The sequence below is a fragment of the Rasamsonia byssochlamydoides genome (assembly GCF_041956645.1).
Source record: "Rasamsonia byssochlamydoides strain NRRL 3658 unplaced genomic scaffold VTN77scaffold_1, whole genome shotgun sequence".
NCBI classification, from domain to species: Eukaryota; Fungi; Ascomycota; class Eurotiomycetes; order Eurotiales; family Trichocomaceae; genus Rasamsonia; species Rasamsonia byssochlamydoides.
This window is the reverse complement of record NW_027192384.1, coordinates 118,418-138,151: the sequence shown is the minus strand read 5'-3', so window position 1 is coordinate 138,151 and position 19,734 is coordinate 118,418. Positions and strand designations below refer to the sequence as shown.

The 19,734-nt window shown below is 50.4% G+C and overlaps 4 protein-coding genes and 2 non-coding genes across 6 annotated transcripts; 1 reads left to right on the top strand and 5 right to left on the bottom strand.

Annotated features, from left to right (window-relative positions):
• Positions 1-218: 218 nt before the first annotated feature.
• Positions 219-2,086, bottom strand: VTN77DRAFT_44 (uncharacterized protein; the record flags this gene model as incomplete). The annotated part of the gene is made up of 4 exons (XM_069420454.1): positions 219-758; positions 812-1,312; positions 1,358-1,656; positions 1,708-2,086. 4 exons carry the CDS (start codon positions 2,084-2,086, stop codon positions 219-221), a joined length of 1,719 nt encoding a protein of 572 aa, XP_069282408.1.
• Positions 2,087-5,770: 3,684 nt separating this feature from the next.
• VTN77DRAFT_43 (uncharacterized protein) lies at positions 5,771-6,937 on the top strand (the record flags this gene model as incomplete). Its single annotated transcript, XM_069420343.1, has 1 exon — positions 5,771-6,937. One exon carries the CDS (start codon positions 5,771-5,773, stop codon positions 6,935-6,937), a length of 1,167 nt encoding a protein of 388 aa, XP_069282407.1.
• A 2,617-nt stretch (positions 6,938-9,554) lies between these two features.
• Positions 9,555-11,741, bottom strand: VTN77DRAFT_42 (uncharacterized protein; the record flags this gene model as incomplete). Its single annotated transcript, XM_069420232.1, has 1 exon — positions 9,555-11,741. One exon carries the CDS (start codon positions 11,739-11,741, stop codon positions 9,555-9,557), a length of 2,187 nt encoding a protein of 728 aa, XP_069282406.1.
• Positions 11,742-13,985: 2,244 nt separating this feature from the next.
• Positions 13,986-17,942, bottom strand: VTN77DRAFT_41 (uncharacterized protein; the record flags this gene model as incomplete). The annotated part of the gene is made up of 4 exons (XM_069420121.1): positions 13,986-14,254; positions 14,323-17,294; positions 17,372-17,552; positions 17,915-17,942. The coding sequence occupies 4 exons, from the start codon at positions 17,940-17,942 to the stop codon at positions 13,986-13,988; spliced, it is 3,450 nt and encodes a 1,149-aa protein (XP_069282405.1).
• A 1,353-nt stretch (positions 17,943-19,295) lies between these two features.
• VTN77DRAFT_t3 lies at positions 19,296-19,390 on the bottom strand. The gene has a single exon. It is a non-coding gene; the product is annotated as a tRNA-Phe (tRNA).
• A 67-nt stretch (positions 19,391-19,457) lies between these two features.
• Positions 19,458-19,552, bottom strand: VTN77DRAFT_t2. The gene has a single exon. It is a non-coding gene; the product is annotated as a tRNA-Phe (tRNA).
• Positions 19,553-19,734: the final 182 nt, after the last annotated feature.

Sequence of the window (19,734 nt, the reverse complement as noted above, 5' to 3'; positions counted from 1 at the left end):
AGGTATATGTGTATACCGTACTGCAGGTAAATGTACCTAGTCTAGTATACTTCTAGTATATATTTCAGAGCTGCTCTATGTCTATGACCTGGTTGATCTCGTCTTCACATGCAGATATTTGTGTGACGGGTAAAAGTAAATAGGCAATCCGATAACGATCAATACTCCTGACAATATGTCAACTGATTAATGCTTCCCATTGACGCCGTTTTCCGTTGTCATCTGGCAGCTGTCTCGACTCGACAGTCCTCTTCGTCAGCCAAAAAATCCTCCCAACAAGGCCTGTCGCTTCCGTTCGGTCGACTGGCTCGTACAAAGACATTGTCCACACCGTCAATCTCTGCCACCGGCCGCACAACCTCAATCTCTGAATTGTATGCCCGCGAAAACCACTTCTCCGTGTACGATTCAGACGCAAACAACCCCGGAAACCGCTTCCGCATGATGTTGAGCGTCGTCGCCGAAATCCGATCCACGCTGTCGTGGTGGCGCAGTTCAAAGAATTCGAGTGGCTGCGCAGCTCGCAGCTTGTCCTGGATAGACGGAGAATACATGCCCACGGCGAACAGAAGCAGATCGTAATGCATCAGAGATGCCTTGCCATGATAGGATCCCCCTGTCCTCGAGCGATGATACAACCCCGTCAACGCAGCAATCGCTCCCATGCAGCCGGTTCCGTAATCTGAAATAGGGAACGGAGGAACTACCGGCGTCGAGAGGTTCATGAATTGACCCTGAGCCCAGGCTACTCCGGTGAGCTGTCAAGTCAGTATTAGCAACAGTCAGAAAACCCAGCTAGACTTCGACATACACAATCCGCAATCTGCTGCCACCCAGGACGTCCAGCCCATTCACCCTCGTATCCAAAGCAATTCTCGTTGACATACACAATACCCTTGCCGCGCTTCTCCGCCAGTTCGGCCAGCTTGTCAGGACCGTATCCGAGTTTGGCGAGCGCGCCAGGACGATAGCCGTCCACGAAAACATCTGCATCCGCCAGGAGCTCCTCAAACCGACGCCGGCCGTCTGCAGTCTTCAGGTCCAGATCGGCGGCATGCTTGCCCATGTTTCCATCCACTTGGAAGAAAGGAACATCACTGAGGTTCGGGCTAGTGATTTTGAGCACGTCGGCGCCGTACTCTGCCAATATGCGTGTGATAGTCGGTCCGGCGATGATGCGGCAGAGTTCGAGCACCTTGATTCCCTCCAGGATCCGATGACCACCGGTGCGTGCAGCTGGGAAGGGGGTAGGGGGTAGATCGCCCTTTAGACGGGTGACTTTCCACGGTGGTTCTTGCACGTTGATTTTTCCCTGCAGAAGTCAGCGACTAGAAAGATGGTCAATATCTGTACTCACATGTTGAGTCTTGATAAAGTCCTCGTATTTATATGCCGTCACACCAGCCTGCCTTTTCTCCGCATTCATCTTCTCCAGCTCTGCCGCCGTGAATTTCTGCATCTGGTTTTCAATGACCCGGATGATTTCCCGGTAATCAGTCAGGTCTGGCCGGTACCCTTCCAATCCGATCATGTTCAGAGTTGTGGTGGCTTCCAACGAGCCATGAATATGGAAGAATTCTCCCTCATTCTTGGTCCGGTAGAGGTTCGCGGACATTCTCCGGTAGCCATTCGACTGAGCTTGGAAGAGATCCGTATCTACTGGATGTCAATAAACACTTAAATACCATAGGCTTTCATGTAGCAGACCTTTGAGCTTGGTGCGTACCCCCGGGTCCAACTTCCCCAAGCCATCCACCTTGGCCATGTACGCCTGGCATGCAAAACAGGTCGCTCTCTCCAGGCTAATCTTGATGCCTCGTTTTTGCGTGCTCGGTCCGTAACGGAGATCTGCAATGGAAGCTGCCACCAACGCTTCGACTCCTTTCAGCGCCGCAATCGTTTCGGTCTCTTTGAACGGGATGGGAAAGTATATCTGGTTGGTGGTCGAATAGAACGAAACCGCATCTTTGTTGTCCACCACTTCTGACGGCAGATTCAGCGCCTTGGACTGCTTGCAGAGGAAGTTCAAGATGCGGCCTGCTTCTTGCACGGGGGAATACTCCCCTTCAACGTTGGTTGAGATCATCTTTCAGTCACTTGCACTGCCGTCTACATACGAAGCGGGTGTACCTGTCCTTGCCATCCAAAGATGGTTGACGTAGGAAGGTTCAATCCGGCAGGCAGGACCCGAAGCTGCCGTTCGAAGAACAAGTGGACGATGATGTCCTGATCTACAAACGAGACCACTTATACTACTGGCGGACGGATGTCATGCCCTCAACCGAACAATCAACTAGATTGGATGTAGGCATGACTTTAGGTCCCGATCCGGCGACGACCAGGTGGATTAATAAATTGGATACCTCCATTCCATACCTCTTCCCAGCTTCTTCTTTCTTACCGTTCAGCTGATATGAAAGCCTAACTTACGACGGAGATAGATGTCCTGTAATTCAGCAAACATCGCGGAATTGCTTCGACAAACCCGGAATCAGACCGGATGAATCCCGAACAAATGGTGTTATGTACACCACTAGGCAGTATAGTGTAGTAATCATTTCCAATCTGCAGCGGAGGAAGAGGGGAATTAGGTAGTTAGTTAGGGTCAGAGGGACATCGGATATGGTCACAGTGGAGTAAGAACTCCAGGTTCGCGGTCCGATAGGTAACGGACCGAACACCTTGATTGCTGCTGACTTCAAAGATTGTGTGCTTCCTCGGTTAATATTCGTTCCAAGGGAAGTTCGATTTGATTTGGCCGAATTGCCTATGGCTTTTATCAATGAAGCATTAGACTTATAATTGTACTCGATCGAGATCTTGACAAGTCTGTGTTAAGAGGTGTGGCTTGTTATTGGCTATCTGGCCTACATGGGCCGACGAGGTCTCCTATCTACCGGTCTGTTGATCACGTGATGGAGATGTGCTAAACCGAAAATGGTTAGACTCCAACAGTCTGTACAATCACGTGATTATTGTCACATGACATTATAGATAATCGCATTCAACATCCAAATATTTGATCACTTCCAGCTCGTTACTGCTGGAACTAGGGTCTTCAGCTCAATGCGTCATTTACTCACAGAATATAAAACTGGCCCATCTCTCTTCCACTAGGAGGTGAACCCATGGAAGCGTGCGAGTAAGAGACTCAGGCTGCGAGGTTATTCGTCTGCCAAACGAATGGATTTCGAATGATGAGATTACTCCTGAGGAAATTTAAATTATATACGAAGCTAAGGTCAATCAAACGCCTACCTACCTATCAAGCTCGCATGTGACAAGGAACCAGTCTACCTGAGGTCGTTAAGATAGGTAGCTTAGGTCTTAACCCTAACTCTATCATTCGGCAGTGTGCATCCAGGAATTGTCCACACACACACACACACACACAAAAAGAAGAGGGAGTTTTCATCATGCTCATTATTGAACCCTTGTGATTAAAATGCTGGAAGCATATTCATCTTCAACTGCCTCTACAGGAAGTCAATTGCAGGGTAAAAACATACGAAGGAAGAAGAGAAAGACAGTGTGAAATTACTGTATAATCGCGTCTCGTCTCCTGGACAACTTCGAGAATAACATTTCAGCTTGCTGGACACTCATGAAATGACGTCAGACATCGTGGACATCGAATTAACGCGGCATCCGACCCACTCCGGTATTCTATGTTAATCCTCCGCGGCAGTCAATGGAGAATGGGTCTGTGATTCTGTGGAGTACGGGAGCGAAGTTCTGGAACCCACAATACAATAGTGTCTTGCGCTATTGGAACCGTTGCAGACCTGGAATTTCGCTCGATTTTCGTGTTTGCGCGATTTCAGCGGTCTTACAGGGCTTCCGTATTGCACTTTGTCAATGGCCGAAAGCATGTGTGCTATTGTTACGGAGGAGAGAATGTATTGCTGGTTTGTAGGTTTGAAGGCAAGACGTCGATCTCAGACCAGTTGTGAGCAAGAAGCATAGTTGATGATCGACAGCAGACATGCTGGGATCCTCGTGAATCCTCGATATTATCTATTTCGCACAAACATCAGCTGGAGAGACCAGACAGTGGTTCCAAATTTACTTAGTCCTGCCAGCCGTGGAAATCTGACGTCATCTCGATCCACGTGTTGGAGAGAGAAAAGCTCCAGCCAAGATCATCTCAGCCGGGGGTCTCAGAATTAAATAATTTAGTCTCCGTCTCTCAGATTAAGTTGCTTGTACATACGTGCGGAACCATATGTTTGTGGAAGAGGTGGGAGTCCACCCACTATAAATAGAGAGTGCAAGAATTCGCATAGTGCACTCCATACAGAGTAAGACAGTGCCTATAGGCTGCAGTACCAATGACACAAATTCCAAGAGAGGAAGTCTGCTGGGGAATGCTTGCAAATCCCACGCAGTAGCATGAAACAATAAACATTCTTTAGGACCACGAGCTGTTTCAGCAATACGGAAAGCATTCCTCACAACCCATGTGCCCAGATAATGTGGTCATCTTTTAAGCAGGGCAATATGTGCGGGAGAGTGTGTGATAAGACTGGTCCACGTGCCATAACGGACGGATGATAAGGGCTGCGAGGATTGGGTGAGACTTCACTGCAAACCCATCCCGGCCTATCGAGATCCCACATGCATGGGCCCGGCAAGCTGCCCCAAGACAGACGACTCCATACGACTCCGTACTCAGTACTCCATACAAAAGGTTCCAACTTACGAGTCCACCATGAGTCTTTCTCTAGCTCAGACTCCCAGAGTAAGCATGCGTTATGCTTATGCATCGATAACCCAGAGATAGATAATCGGTATATCTAAAATTAGGAGAGAGAAGAACAGTTGCCGTATTCTTCCGCTATCATCAGATATCTATCAGGAACGCGTGTTATTCGAGTACATCGTAACGAGGTGCATTCCAGCACTATCTTGGGCAGCTCCGGTCGGTCCCGGCGCCGGGCAGGCTGCCTAAGGGCTGCGGAGCTATTGGCGCACAGGTCAAGAGGGCATCGCCAATCAAGGCCACCACGCGCTGCACAGCCTTTCTGGTTCCTTCCAATACATCCTCCGTACGGTCTCCATGCCATGGAACGTGCAAGCTGCTCATGCGTGGGCGTGTGCTGCAATGTGGCCGCCACACTGGTAACAGGCTAGTAACAGGCGAGTAACATGCTGGTAATTTCGCTGCTCTGCCTTAGAAATCAGGGTAAAATTACACGACACCCGACACCTGACACCTGACCGCCTGCAAGCATCCATCCATCGCTCCTTCCCATCCCCCGTACACCGCTGCCCCCACCCAATCGGGCAGGACCCTTGTGCAGCTGTGACGACTGACGAGTGCGTCATCCACGCGCTACTTTATGCTCTCCTTTCCCTCGCTCTCCTCTTCTCTTCATCAACACACCACAGATCTTCTGACTTGCAGCTTCCACCTATTTGAACCTTTCCTTTTCAACTGGACAGTCGCCTTGCCATCACTTCTCTCCTGCCAGCGCGTCGCATTGCATCCACTTTGGGTAACTAACTGACCGTCTGTTCTCAACGGCCAGTTCATCCTCGCACCGTGTCAACAGATCGGCGAAACCGTGGATAGTCGCGCCAGAGTGACGTGAGTCTTCCTCTTTGCCCCTTGCCATCCACATCTTGTCTTCCCGTGTCTTTGTTCCTCTTATCGCAGCTCCTTTGTTGTCCTCAACCCCTTATCTCCCCTGGAGCTATCCTAGCTGGTGAGACAGCTCTCTGACTCGTATCCTGATACCAACAGCTCTTCCCATCACCCAACGCGATTATGGCTCCCCAGACTGCCACCTCCAGCATCAGCATGGCCCTGGCTGGCAAGACAGCTTCCGTTGATATCCCAAAGCCTCGCGACGCTGGAAATGGCAGCAGGGCTTCTCGCTCAGGTCAGCAGCATGGGCAGCCCGCCATGCTGCCAACACCTCCCAACTCCATCTCTCCGACCCTTCCTCCACACGCCTTCAAGCACAAACATGCTGCCAACCTTCCCAACTCGCCCCCGGCCGCTCCAGTGCACGTCGACTCCGATCTCGACTTGCAGGATGCCGTCGAACATGCAAAGAGCCAGGATCAGCCTCCTCATGGCCCGGCCACGAACTCCCTGGAAAGTGCCGGCGCCATAACCCCGGCATTGTTGGCCAAATACCACCTCCCCGAGATTCTGCTTACCCATGGCCCTCTAGCAATCCGCCACATTATGGGCTATCTCACTACCTCTGTCCCCGGTTTTGCGGGCATCCCTCCTGCCAAAGCGCGGAGACTAGTTGTGGGGGCCCTGGAAGGCCGAGGAAATGGCGGTGAGGGTGGAGGCGTCAATGGGGATGTGATTTTCGAGAAGGTCGGTTGGGGTCGTTGGGATGCGCGCCGACGCGGCCAGCCCGCCCGGGACCGACATGCCTTCAACTCGTCCCCGCCATCCAGCGTCCCAAGCTCTTACCAGCAGGGTGTCCAGATTCCCCAGAATTCGCAGTGGAGGAACCGCGACAGTCGGCCGGCCTATGGAACCAGCATGGCTGGTGATTCTGCCGTCTTCTCTCACTCAGAAGACCTCGACTACGGCGACCATGAGGACGTCTCGATGCTCGAGCACGAAGCAGACAAGATGTCTCTCGACGGAGACTCTCGCGAGTACTGCTCCTCCGAGGCACCCGACGATGCCGCCGTTCCCGACGATGAATGGGATGATGACGACGTCACGGACGAGGAGGATTGGGCGAATATCGGCGCGGATGCCCTCAGAGCCAGATCGCTGAATGGCGGGGGCATTTTACATACCAATCATCTCACTGTGCATTCGAAGCAGCAGCAGCAGCACCCTCAGCGGAGCGGGGGTGGCCCTGCTTCATTCGCTTTTGCGAAGTCAGTGCCGGGCGGTATTCCTTGCGATCTCGAAGAGCGTGCTGCAGTTGAGGCGCTCTTAAAACTCGGATCTATGTAATTTGACATATTCGCCTTTTTCATTTCTCCTGGAGGGATTTACTGGTTGAGGCTGGGCCCTACCAATTTCTCTCTTTTGCCGCCGCTGGCGTTTGATTGCTCAACCACTCAGAGGAAGCTTAGCATGGCACTTGGTCTTTTCTTTTTCTTTTTCTTTTTTAATTGGGACATTGGGTTTACGGACATGGGAACTGGGATTGTTTGGGAATCTGATACCTGCCTCTGAAGGCATACGGCGTACTTGTCATTGGTTATGGGATTCTCGTGGCTTGTGATATGACCTTGAGCCTGCGCGAAAGCAAGCGCCGAATGCTCGGTCGACATATGTTCTTTTTTCACATGATTGCAATACCTCTCTTCTCCACTGGTTCTTGCAGCTATGCCGTGCTGCTGTCTTTGTTTTATTCCCTTCGTCCTCGACATTAGAAGCGTTCGGAGATCCATGTCGTTGGTTATGTTTTCTGCATATGTTTTTAATCATTATCACACGAAACCTGTACCTATTCACGGTTTCAACGAGGTGAGATCAGATCGTGTTTTGTTAGCAGATGAAGAAAATGCCGTGCTGGGTCGGGGTTGAAATCGCGATTGGTCATCTTAACTGCATTGCACTGGTCGCTGTTTCTGCCTCATCCTACGGTTTCTTCTCCACCTGCCTTGGTCATCTTAATTGATTTGTACTGAGCTGCGTCTGTCCACCGGTGAATATAATCTAACTCTTGGGCTTTGATGTATATACGATTTTGTCATAGGTGCTCTAGTAGACATTTTTCAACAATGATGCTCGAAGGAGCGGCCCTTGATGCGCTGGCAGTAAGCATTGCACTAATTATCTGAGCTGGTTTCCTTGGAACTTGTCGAGATAGCTGTGTCTATCGTAATACTAATACTGTAGACAGAAAGATGTGTCTGCCTCGGCTCAGGCGAACTCAACCTTCTGTCCAAGATTATACAGATTTATTTACCTGCACTTCCACCTGTATATTATTTTAATATTCCTTTCTTCTTCTTCTTCTTTTTCTTTTTCTTTTTCTTTTCTTTTTTTCTTTTCTTTTCTTTTTTCCGTGTCTTGGTTGGGGACCGGTGCATCTCATCATACCTATCATCGAACGGTCAGGCTGACCTTTTCAACTGTCAGATCATCATCATCTCCACGAGCCTCCACTCCGACTCAGTCTCAAGCGGTTGGTTTGTTCTGATTGATCCAGATCACTCGTCATAATATAATATATATAATATATATATAGGCAGCGAGCGCGATGTGCCCCGAGGTCCCTATAGCAACCAAACCTCGTTCCACAACATCGTCGCGACATCGTTCTGGAATCAATAATAGCTGGGTTGGCAACCGCGCCAAAATCGACGACACAATCGACTTTTGGGGGCTTAAAAAAAAAGAGGGGGGGGGGGGGGGGGGTGTAAATCAGCCTGTTTTTTTTCCCCATCATAACTATTAAGTGCCTGTCGAGTGAGTCAAAATGGACCTGTGATGTGATGTGATGTGATATCAGACAAGTAAAGCAAAGCAGGGAGGGAGGGAGGGAGAGGGGCAGATGATGATGATGATGATAATGATGATAATGAACCGAACCGAACCGACTGACCTCTATATAGATCTAGGTAGCTCACATGAGAGAGTCAGGTCAGATGAGAAGAGTCAAAAGTAAGTAAGAAGACTAGATAGATAGAGAAAAAAAGTAGAGAGTAAGTAAGTAAGAGTCACTTCTTCTTGATCTTTTCTAATAATCGATTATCACTGTTTGTTTGTTTTTTTTTTTCATGTCATATGTACATGTATGTACATGTACTAGAAGTTCGTTCTAGTGTTCTAGTCAAAATTCTCTCGTTTTATCTATAGTCTTCGTCGATAAATTTGATTTGAAAAAGATGTGGAAAAAAAAATCACATGGATTCATGAGCTATCTCGATTCAGTTCGCTACATATCTAACTAGCTTGGTTTAGTTCACTAACATCATTCGTTTCATGTTTCATCATGAGTATGATAAAATATAAAATAAAGGGGATGTACATACTGATAAAAGATGAATCCTTACAAACATAACTCCAGACTGGTTCTATACTGTAGATAGAGATGGGATGGGATAGAATGCGAACAGCAAAAGAGAAAAAAAGGGGAAAGGAAAAGGACAAGATAAACGAGAGCCGATGTTGATACCTCACTCCCTTGCTCCCGTCCCTGCTCCCGGCCAGGATGACAGACATGGCAAACATGACATGACATACATGACATACAACAAACAGACGGATAAAAAAGGGCTAAAGTTGAATAGCAAGTATGTTGAGTTAGTTACCACTCATATCACGATTCACGCCCTGGTTGCGCCTTGCGGATTGAAGAGTCGTGTAAACCATGTAACTATAACAGTTACGCGACAAAAGAGAAAAAGGAAAGGAAAGAGAGAAAGAGAGAAACAAGTGCGTGATCAACGTGCTAGTCTCATTCGTTCGTTCATAGGAGAGATATCATGATATCATTCAGCAGGTCTCTGAACATTTGGATCTGTGTTCAATCGTCAAGCTGTTGTCGGCGGCGAATCAGATAGCATTTCATGAAAAACATGTCGGTCGTGTAATCTGTATCCTTGCGAACGGCTGGCTACATGACTATGCAACCGCCACTCCGCGCTCGTCGTCTTCTCCCTGCGAGCGGTCCCATTATGCCAACGCCCACGCCATCCTCCTCCTCTTCATCAGCGTTGTACAGTCTCTCGGCCTCGCGTGCTCGACGCCTTCGTCTTCTGGCTCCCGCGCCGCCCGCGCCAGCTTCCTCAGTGGCCATCATATAATCCGCCCACTTACGGTCGAGTCTGTTGGCAGCAGCGAGATCGCCACGTAGCACCCGCTTCGTATGCTCATCTACCGTCATTTGCCAACCGTAGAAGCACTTGAGCTGGATGATCTCGTTGGGATACATTGGAACTGGCGGAGTGGACGGTGACGATTGCGATGATGCCAGCGAAGAATCGCTTCGATCACCGGTTTCCTTCACGGATACCACCGCAGAACCAGTCTTCATAGACCGAGGCAGGTAGGCGTTGCTCGAAAGAACTTCCCGGACTCCAGCCCAAGTGACATTGATACAGTCAAACACCACCAGTCGCAGCCCAACTCGAGGCAATGCGGTCCCATATCCACGCTTGCGGACCCGGAAGCTGGCCTCCATGAGCGAGAGATCGGAGATACGTGTGTTGTCCATATCCACCGACTTCAAACGGGGGCAATTCTTCAGCACAGGGAGCATTCCTGGATCTCCCAGGTTCTCGCAATAACTGACATTGAGGTGCTCCAATCTCTCCGCACAGGGTGATTTGGCGAGCTCCATCAGAGTGTTATTGGTAATCTTGTCGAGATCCTCGAGCTCGAGATGCGTCAATCGTGGGGTGGTGCGGACTACTTCGATGATGGAATCATCCGTGAGCTCCGAGCACTGAGAAAGTTGAAGGCCTTGGAGGAATGGGACGTTGTGGGCGAGACTTCGGACGCCATGGTCGGTTAAGTTGGAGCATTGATGGAGATCCAGGTGCTTGAATTCCCGCGGAGGGACGATAGGTCGATCGGTCAGGACGTCGATCTCTGGATTGGTTCCATGAATGAGAACTTTCAAGCTCTGGTCGGTGACGTCCGTCCGATGCATGATGAGCCTCTCCAAGGTATTCCTCTTGAAGAGTGCTTCCATGAAGCCTTCGTCATCAAACCCGCGAATTTCACCCGCACGGAGGTCCCTCAACTCCGGACACGACTCGACAATGCGCTTCAGGCCTTTGCTGTTAACATTGGAGCACCACGACACATTGAGAGTCTTGAGGTGCGGACACGATTGGGCAATGATCTTCATGGCCGAGTTGCTGACAGTGGAGAGACCGGAGATGTTGATGTATTCCAGGCGTGGGTTCCGGAGCAGGAAATAGTGTATCGCGGTTTTATCAATGCGACAACCTTCTAAGGAGAAGTTGACCACGTTGCGGCAGATGTTGGAGATCCGCTCACCATCTGACAACCATTTCTCCCGTAGCTGAACGCAGCCTCGGAGGTTGAGGTCTCGAATGAAAGGGCCACCCGAAGTGATAATCTTGACGAGGGCATCGCTCGAGATCTCGCTATAGAACTCGGACGTATCGATGCGGGACCACAGCTGCCCGTCAAAACACATCTCGTACCACGTTTTGGATACCACGGAGCATCGAACGATCTCCTTGGGGGTGAGATAGGAGAAGATTTTCATCTTGATCTCATCAGGCATGTCTTGCCAGAAGTCAATCTTTCGCTTGGCCTGCTTGACCTCCTTGACGGCCGCTAGTTCCGTCTCATTGTCCAATTCGGATGTTCGCTCGCCAGATTCCCGCTGTCTGCCTCGCGAGGTAGGTCGCAGGTCCGCCGGTAAGGGAACGGTCCCTTGAGAATTATTTGGGAGAGCTCCAATGAAACGGATTCGAGCACTGCCCGGAGATGGAACGGGCGAGATGGGTTCATTGGGATTGAGCCCACCATAGAACTGAGAGGAGGAAGCACCGGGATCACCCCAGCACGAGTTGTGGGCGGCTGGTGATAAGGAGACGCAAGAAATGGAAGCCTTGCCATCCCTTTGATAGCCTGCCGAGTACGATCGTGTCCGCCGGACCAGGGACGGACTCGAAGACATGCGTTGCAGGCTCTGCAACAACCTCTGGCGACCCTTCGGTTTCGGAGACTGCTCCAAGGGGATCTGTCCCGTCGACGTCGTCTGGCTGAGCGGGGACGCTGTCCCGAGGCTCTCCACGCCCTCATCCGGCATCGCGGAAGCCATGATGGCTCTGCAAGGTGGTTAAAGGTTGTTGGAAAAGACAAATGCGTTCGGAGGATTGGACTATCAAAGTCTGGCAAAATATATCGCCAAGGCCCAGGCCGCAATAGATGCAAACGCTCAAGAACTACAAGGTAGCAAGCAAAGAACAGGGAGGCAGAAACTCAGACAAAAAAATAGACAATGCCCTGGGATGTTGTACCGGAAGCGAGACCGCAATTCCGGGGCCTCCGTCTAGAAAGTCATGACCGGGTATGTGAGGCTATCCAGACGACGTCAAGTCGAGATACGGCGAGGCTTCACGCTCCGTTTGGGGGCGGCGTGGAGGGAGAATTTAACCCGGTGTGGCACCGAGAAACACACAAAAGAGAGATCGTGACCGGCGTGTCTGTGAGAGGGGTGGAAGAGGGACAGATGCTGAGAGGTAAGACGCTGTGGGCTGAGTGACGGGACCGATTTGCAGACTGAGGATCGGGTGGTTGGTTCAGGCCTTGCTCGGACAACCTGGACCATGGACCGGGACGAGGAACAAAGCGGCACAAGGGCAGCTGATGGGAGGTAACGTCAGTCAGCCATCACACGGTCATCTAGAGAGCAACCAGGCAAGTAGAATAGAGATAAGACAGAGTCGCAATTCACGACGAAGATGGCGGTAGAGGAGGTCTCAAGACCAGGTGGACAGGAAGGGCAGAGATAACGAAGGGCGATCAGCGTCCAAAAGCAATCCTCGTAGAAAATGCCAGGGAGGGACAAACGACGAGGTACCAACTACCTACTCGGAACCTCAGCTAACAAACCCACACACCCATAGATAGCAGTCGAATGAACTGTCGAGACTGGGGGATGATGATAGGCGAGGAACACGACCGTCAGCAGCCGCCGGCTGTGGATCGACGACCGGAGGGTGGAAGCGGAGGGAGATTGCAAGGAAGCACTGCCGAACCTGGAGAGACAGAAGACCTCTGCAGCTAATAATGAGCCACCCTTGATTCTACAGCAGAATGAAATGATGGATCAGGTGGAGAGCAGCGAGCGAGGACTGTCATTCTACTGGGGGAGTCTCACAGTGGCCGCAGCTTCCCCGCTGTCAATAGACTTATCGATTAGAGATAACCAATACGCTAAGCCCGCACTAGGCCCTTGGCCCCGTCCACGCCATCAGAGTGCCTCTGTCAATCTCCATTGGAACCCACTAATTCTTTAAGATGGCTCGTACGGAGTACTCTCCTGTCAGTTGTCGACTCCATCACGGGTGGATCCAGGTGACACGCGAGCACAGCGCCTGAGTTGGTCATCTGTACCCGAGACCAGGGAGTACTCCGTAACAATTGTTGCAATCTCCCTCATCAGGCACGTCAACCCTTTCTACAGATGGCTACGTTGGCAGTGAGTCTGGCGCAAGCACCCCCGATAGACGTTCCCGGGCCATCGCCACCACCAACGGCGGTCCTCCGCCTTTGTTCGTTCCAACCCTTTCGCTAAGGACTAAACTCAATGCCATTCCTCTCTTCCCACCTGCAAGGGACCTAGTTCGACTTTTCTTTACTCTTTTTTATCCCCTTATACAAAAATAGTGGTTTGGTTGGTCGTCAGGTGAATGTGACTCGCGATGAACCATGGTCAACATGTCATCCCAGAAATGCAGATTTTGGACTTTTTGAGTTACATACAAAGAATTAATTAAGGCTATCGCCCAAAAGACAAAAGAAGAAGCAGAAACAAAAGCAGCAACAAGCTAAAGGGTATCTTGTGTCCATGCTTCTATCCAACAAATCAACGTCCGGTTTTCTCTCTTCTCTTTTCCTTTGCTTCTTTGATTTCATGTCCACGGAAACCCATGTCAGGACCATCACACGACAAAAGAAACGAGAAGAAAAGGCGCGTTGTTGTAGACAGGATGAAAAAAAAGCTAGCAGAACGGAAAGTAGATTGCACGGTCCAATGTCATCGCGAGGAATCGAAGCCGGAACGTCGCCTTATCCATGGATCCATAGCTGCCATCGTTTCAGGGAATAAATCTTGCCAGGTAATATATAGAACCGAAAACATATGCGAGAAAGGGCGGCGCAAAAGAACAGAACTATGAATGGTCTTCTCTGTTGACATTTCATGCGTTGATGCGGGGTATCGAGCACCTTCAAACGGTCCATCGATCGTAGAACAATTCGTGAGGCGTAAATTTTAGTGAGTTAAAGAGCATATCGTTATACGGCATTGAGTCGTCTTTTCTTTTTTTTTTTTAACCGGTCATCCAGCGGTCATCCAAGGGTGTTCCATAACCTCCGTGATGGTCAGTCGATTGTCGACATCTCGGTCAAGCATTTTCCGGATCAGGTCAATGCAATCTTCGGAAAAGGGAAGGAAGGGCACGCGGAGAGGGTGGTCGAGAATCTCATCGATGTTGTAGAAGGGGTTCTCTTTGTAGACGATGGTGTAAAGCAGAATTCCAAGAGCCCACACATCTTGTTCTTTGCCGCGGTAAGATTTGCCCTGAAGAACTTCAGGCGCAGCATAGTCTGCGAGGGAGAGTTAGTATTCTACGGACTATCTACGGACTGGAATGAACGGAAGAAAGCTGGCTTACCAATAGTACCAACAAAGACGTCAAAGGGGCCATTCTTGATGTAGGCCGCACTTCCAAAGTCGATCAATTTGATTCGGCCGGCTCCATCCAGGATCACATTCTCATCTTTGATATCGCGGTGCACGACCAAGGCCTTGGTGTGAAGATGGTGGATCGCATCGACCACCTGTCGGAATATGTTTCGGCACTCGCCTTCATCCATATTCGCTCTCAACTCGATGTAGTCAAACAAATCCATCCCGGGGAGGCCATGAGGCACCATCTCGATGTAGTAGTTGATCTCGTCCTCGAAAAAGCCTTCCATTTCAACGATGTTCGGATGCTTGAGCCCGTCACGACGGAGGTAATCAAGGACATGAATCTCCAAGGGGACGGTGCCCAACCGACGATCGCGAGTCCACGTGTCTACGAGAATTCTTTTCTTGGTTACATACTTCAGCACTACCTTCTTGGACGGGTCACTCTTCAATCGAGCCAGCTTTACTTGGCCGTAGGCGCCTTGGCCCATCTCTTCCAGAATGACATAATCGTTAATGGTCCTTTTCTTCTTGGGTGTGTCATCAACGGGAGGGGTTTGCTTCACTTCCGGCACGGGTTGGACTGCCTGATCCGACAGTGGCGTCGACGCGGCTTCATTGAGTTTTTCACTCGGCAGGGACAACGGGGTTTTGTTATCCAAAGATGGAGTGTTCGAATGTGACGGTAGAGATGGGGGAGGAGATGGTGTTCTCTGCCCACATCGGGGCTGGGCAGGAGGGGTGGAGGGTCTTTCTGCTACGCTGTCTACCGAGAAAGCTCCTTGATGAGGCGCATGGATCTGTCTCGAATGGGTTATCCATAGAGCGTAAACGACCTCAGTGACGGCTACAGTGTCGCCGTCGTGCTCCTCGTCGTCGTCATCATCGTCGTCGTCGGACTCTTTCTGTCGTTCAACCTGATTGTCGGGGAAGACGGTCTCACTTTTGACGATCCGCATCTGAATGTCCACAGTGATTTGTGATCCGTCTCGATGTTTGGCAGGGAGGCCAGTCGGCTCGAAGAATATCGAGGCCGCATTGGCCTTGTTTTCCCGAAGAATCGAAAGAGCCCGAGCCCGACGGAAGCTATGCTCAGGGATGACCATCCCATCAACCAGTGGTACTTTGTCCTCCTCTGTCAGGGTACGCAAGTAGCTCTCGAAATCTGGGATAAGCTCTGAAATGTGGTGGCCTTCTGGATGCTCTTGGCCAAAGAGAGCGGAAGAGAAAACCGAATTCGAGCTGATGATATTCAGCGTGGATGAAGAAAGCACCATCATGCCAGCGACGTGTGGGAAGCTAGAAATCCGTAATGAGCGCGTCCCATCAGCACCTTTTGCAACGGTCGTTGGGATACAATTGCCCCCAGCAGTCCGAGCGGCAAAGTACTTGAGTTCGGCGATCCTCGTTACGCCGCTCCCTGATCGATCTTCCACACAGTCATTTGGTAAGTGTGGAAGGAGCTCTGTAATCAAAATACCCGGCTTGACCAGGTCGTTAGCCCAGATTTTATCCGTATCACCCTGAGCGTCGAGGACGCGTCCCGTTTCATCATAGTTAATGTATGCCACATTTTCTGTGATCTCTTCAAGGACCCAGATCAGTCCTCCACGTTTCTCCATAACCCACAGACTAGCCGAGCCCTTGGAACCGTTGCGTTTCTGAATGGGGACAACGTCGCCACAGAGGAGGACTCCACGAGATTTCGTCGCAGAGTGATTTGGTTTTCTTGCGTTTCGCGTGCTAGAGCCGAACCCATCGTCAGTCTGGGCTCGTCGGACTGCTTTTTGACGTGAAGATGGTTTGTTCAATAGTTGTGCCGTCACCCCGTTACCCATGCCCATCGACCTCGGGTTAACGGGGCCGAATCGCGGTTTCCCAGGGGAATTTTGGAATTTCGCAGCAGCATCCGTACTGGGCTCCTGCAGCTTGGCTTCAAGCCACTGTCTGCGCTCTTCCTGCACAACCTCCAGTATGCTCAGTTTCCGCACTTCAGCCTGCGTGACTCCAAACACAAGACAGGCGAGGTCGTTGGCAGCCAGGATAGTCCAGGGCGCTTCGGATGTCGTCCTGAAGACCGCCTGCGACACCGGGGTCCATTTGCTACTATGAGCATGCACAGGACCCGCAACACCCAACCCTAGAGACGTAATACCTGGCGGGGAAAAAGTATCTCCAGTTGCGTATGGTTGTGACAAAACCTCCATCAGCTTGCTCTGGAGGGATATAGTGCTCAAATCCGTGTATGTCCGCTTCAAACTAATACGTCTCGATGATGGAGCTGACTTCAAGTCTCGTTTTCGAGAGACTACCTGGTCGTCTGGTATTGGGTCGAGATGAGAATCATCGATAGCTGACTCACCCTCGCCTGAGTTATCAGGTATAGAGTGTTGATTCCCGTGGGTGGCGATGCTCGACCCACGGAATGACTTTTCAAAGATGTTGTCGGCTTCGACCTCTGCTGGCCCCGTAGGAGGCCCGCGAGAGGCTCCAACTTGGCGGCCTTGGCTATCCTTATCCAAAAGGTTTGCCTTGGACAACAGGTCAACCATACTTTGAATTTCTGTGTCACCACTTATGCGAGCCTGCGCATTTACGATGCCTGGGCTGCTAGCAGCCCATCCTAACCGATCCCTCATGAAATCGATCGATCTCTTCAGAATGTTTTGTCGACTGTGAAGCAACTCTTCTGACTGTTGTGAGAAAGAGAATGAGTGTAGCGACTCGGACGGAAACCGGTGAAGGTCTTCGAAGGCAGGGACAGCGGAGCCCGAAGGGAAGTAGCCTGAAGCGGCTCTCGACGAGGAGCCGGAAGGAGAGTTCGGCATAATCGACGACGGAGCAAGAGATGACGTAGAAGGATTAGGCAGTGTAAAGACCCGTGACAAGGGCTGTTGACGTATGCGATCCAGTCCGGATGGCCCAAGGGCAGGATCATGCTCGAGAAGAGGAGATCTGATAATAACAAGGTGGGTGTCAGCGAGTAGCCCTTTTTTTCCCCCTTAACTCGTGTTAGAGCCCAGCAGTCATACCTTGAGATGTGATCATAGTCAGAGAAGGAAGATCCATCCGTGGACAGCCTCATCTGGTTCTGCTCTTCCGTGGAAGGGATTGAGAGATTCCCCACACTCCTGTCCTTTGAGGCCCATGTTGTCTGGTCCGGTGAGGCTGAGAAAGGTCCAAATGGGGGCGATGAGAGAGGACTAAGATCTCCTGTTCTCTGAATGTTAGCTAGAATTCTCGCAGTCCTCAGTCGCGATAAGAGCTGTGTTGTGGAATGCTAGAAAAATGCTAATTCCAATCATTGGCCCTGATCCGTCTCCTATCTTATCGTGAAGAGGATCTAAGCCCGCTCAAAATTCATTCATCGGCATGGCATTTGACGGAAGATCTCTTTGAATTCTCTTGGATCTTCGTGTCTGCCAAGCCCCTCCATGCTGGTAATACCGCTATTCGAACGCTTCTCAACGACAAAAAGGGTACCAATGTCTTCTGCTAGGGATACAACGGCCGTCCCAAACATTCGCTAAGCTGAAACTCAAAGCAAAAAAAAAAAGAAAAGTTTGTCCACTAACCATCGTTGTCCTTCGCACGTCCTGTCATTCTTGTCGGTCTAAAACAAGCGGCCGACGGAAGACGAACCCGAGGGAAGCTCGACGCAGAGCGGGTTTAGGCTTGCAGCAGAGACTCTAAGAGAGACATGAGACAAGGAGGATCGATCGGTCGGTTTAACGACGGCGACGATACGTCGAAAAAAGGGCGTCTTGATCTCTTGTCCTTTCAGGAACTCTCGAAGGTAAATAAGACAAGGGGCGACGGATCACCGGTGCGGTCACTCGTCCCGAACGGGAGTAGTCACTGGACCTTGGACGGAGGGGTTGCTGAGCGGAGCGGGCAGCTGCCTCTGACTGTCTCGTCAGAGAAAACAGGGCATTGCGGGTGGTCCTGTGACTTGCAACGAGGGTTGGATTCGATCAATGTGGCGATATCTCAAGCTGCGGAGGGGCGAAGGGCGAAGGGCGCTAATCAGCGTCACAGATCCGTGGGGGTTCTGGTTTTCTTCACGGGGCGGGATGGTCGGAAGAAGGTAACGACAGGAACAATCAAAGGAGGGAGACGCCTTTAGACCACAAGACAAAGATATGTGATTCTTAGTATGGGAACAGGAGAAAGGCGATGAGTTGTAGGATATGGAATTCTCCCGGGAGTGATGTAATTTGACGGTCGCTGGGCAGAGACACAGGAATCGACTCAATGGATCACCGTAGAGCGTTGGTCAAAACCGGGTGAGTTGACGCTTCTGCCTCTGCGGGACGCCGTATGTGTTGGACGCTGGCCTTTGCTGCTTCTGGGTGGATGTTGTTTGGTGCTTTCTGGCTCCTGCTTCAGCCTGCTTTGTTTGGGCCGGCGGGGGATGAGGTTGATGAATACTTGGAGGGCGTGGTGGCTTTCATAGGGGATTCGCAGTGTGGCACATGCAGCGACTTCGCTCTTTTGGTGGGATAGTGGAACGCGGTTAAGTCGGCCACGCCATTGCCCGCTGGTCGCCCTTGGCCGATGACGACGCAATGCCAAAGCTGGAAACACGCTTACGAGTGACGACGATCAGTTGATGCTGATTGATAGGTCATTTGGATTCAAGGTTGGGGAGATGTTCTGCAGGTTGAAGTTAGAAATCCTTTACAGGTACGGAGTACCCATACTCCGTATAAGTTCACGAATCATTGTGCACCACCTCGATTTGATCTTTCATCTAGATATAGACAGTTAATTACTGCTCAAGAGAATTTTCAAAAGTGCACAAATTTCAATACTGCTTCCCTCTTGTAATTGATTAAAGCAAGTTAAAAAAAAGGAACTTCTTATCAATGAATGTTCACTATAAAAAGTTGGTCATTCTTTTTAGAAACAATAAATTAGGCAAAGACTAAATAAAACCAAAAAAACAAAAAAATATGAGACAGACTGGGATTGAACCAGCAACCTTTAGATATTTACCTGAATCTAAAGTTGACTTCAGTCCAATGTGCTCCTAATTATAATACTGGCCTATAACTATTAAGGATAATCCAGATAAAATTACTTAAGTCAGTGAAAAAAAAAAGGAAACAAAAAATATGGGACAGACCGGGATTGAACCGGTGACCTTTAGATATTTACCTGAATCTGAAGTTGACTTCAGTCTAACGCGCTCCCAGCTGCGCCACTGCCCCATAACCGTTAAGAATCAACACCTTGATCTCGAATGTTCGGGCGCTATCAGGTCCCAGCGAGGGATTACGAGTCACTACGCAAGACAGTCCTGCGTGGTGACCCTCAACACAGAGTATCAGCGCAATTTCCAGCAGGTCATGAGACGATCCTAAGGCCAGACGGGCCGATCCAAAGAACGATC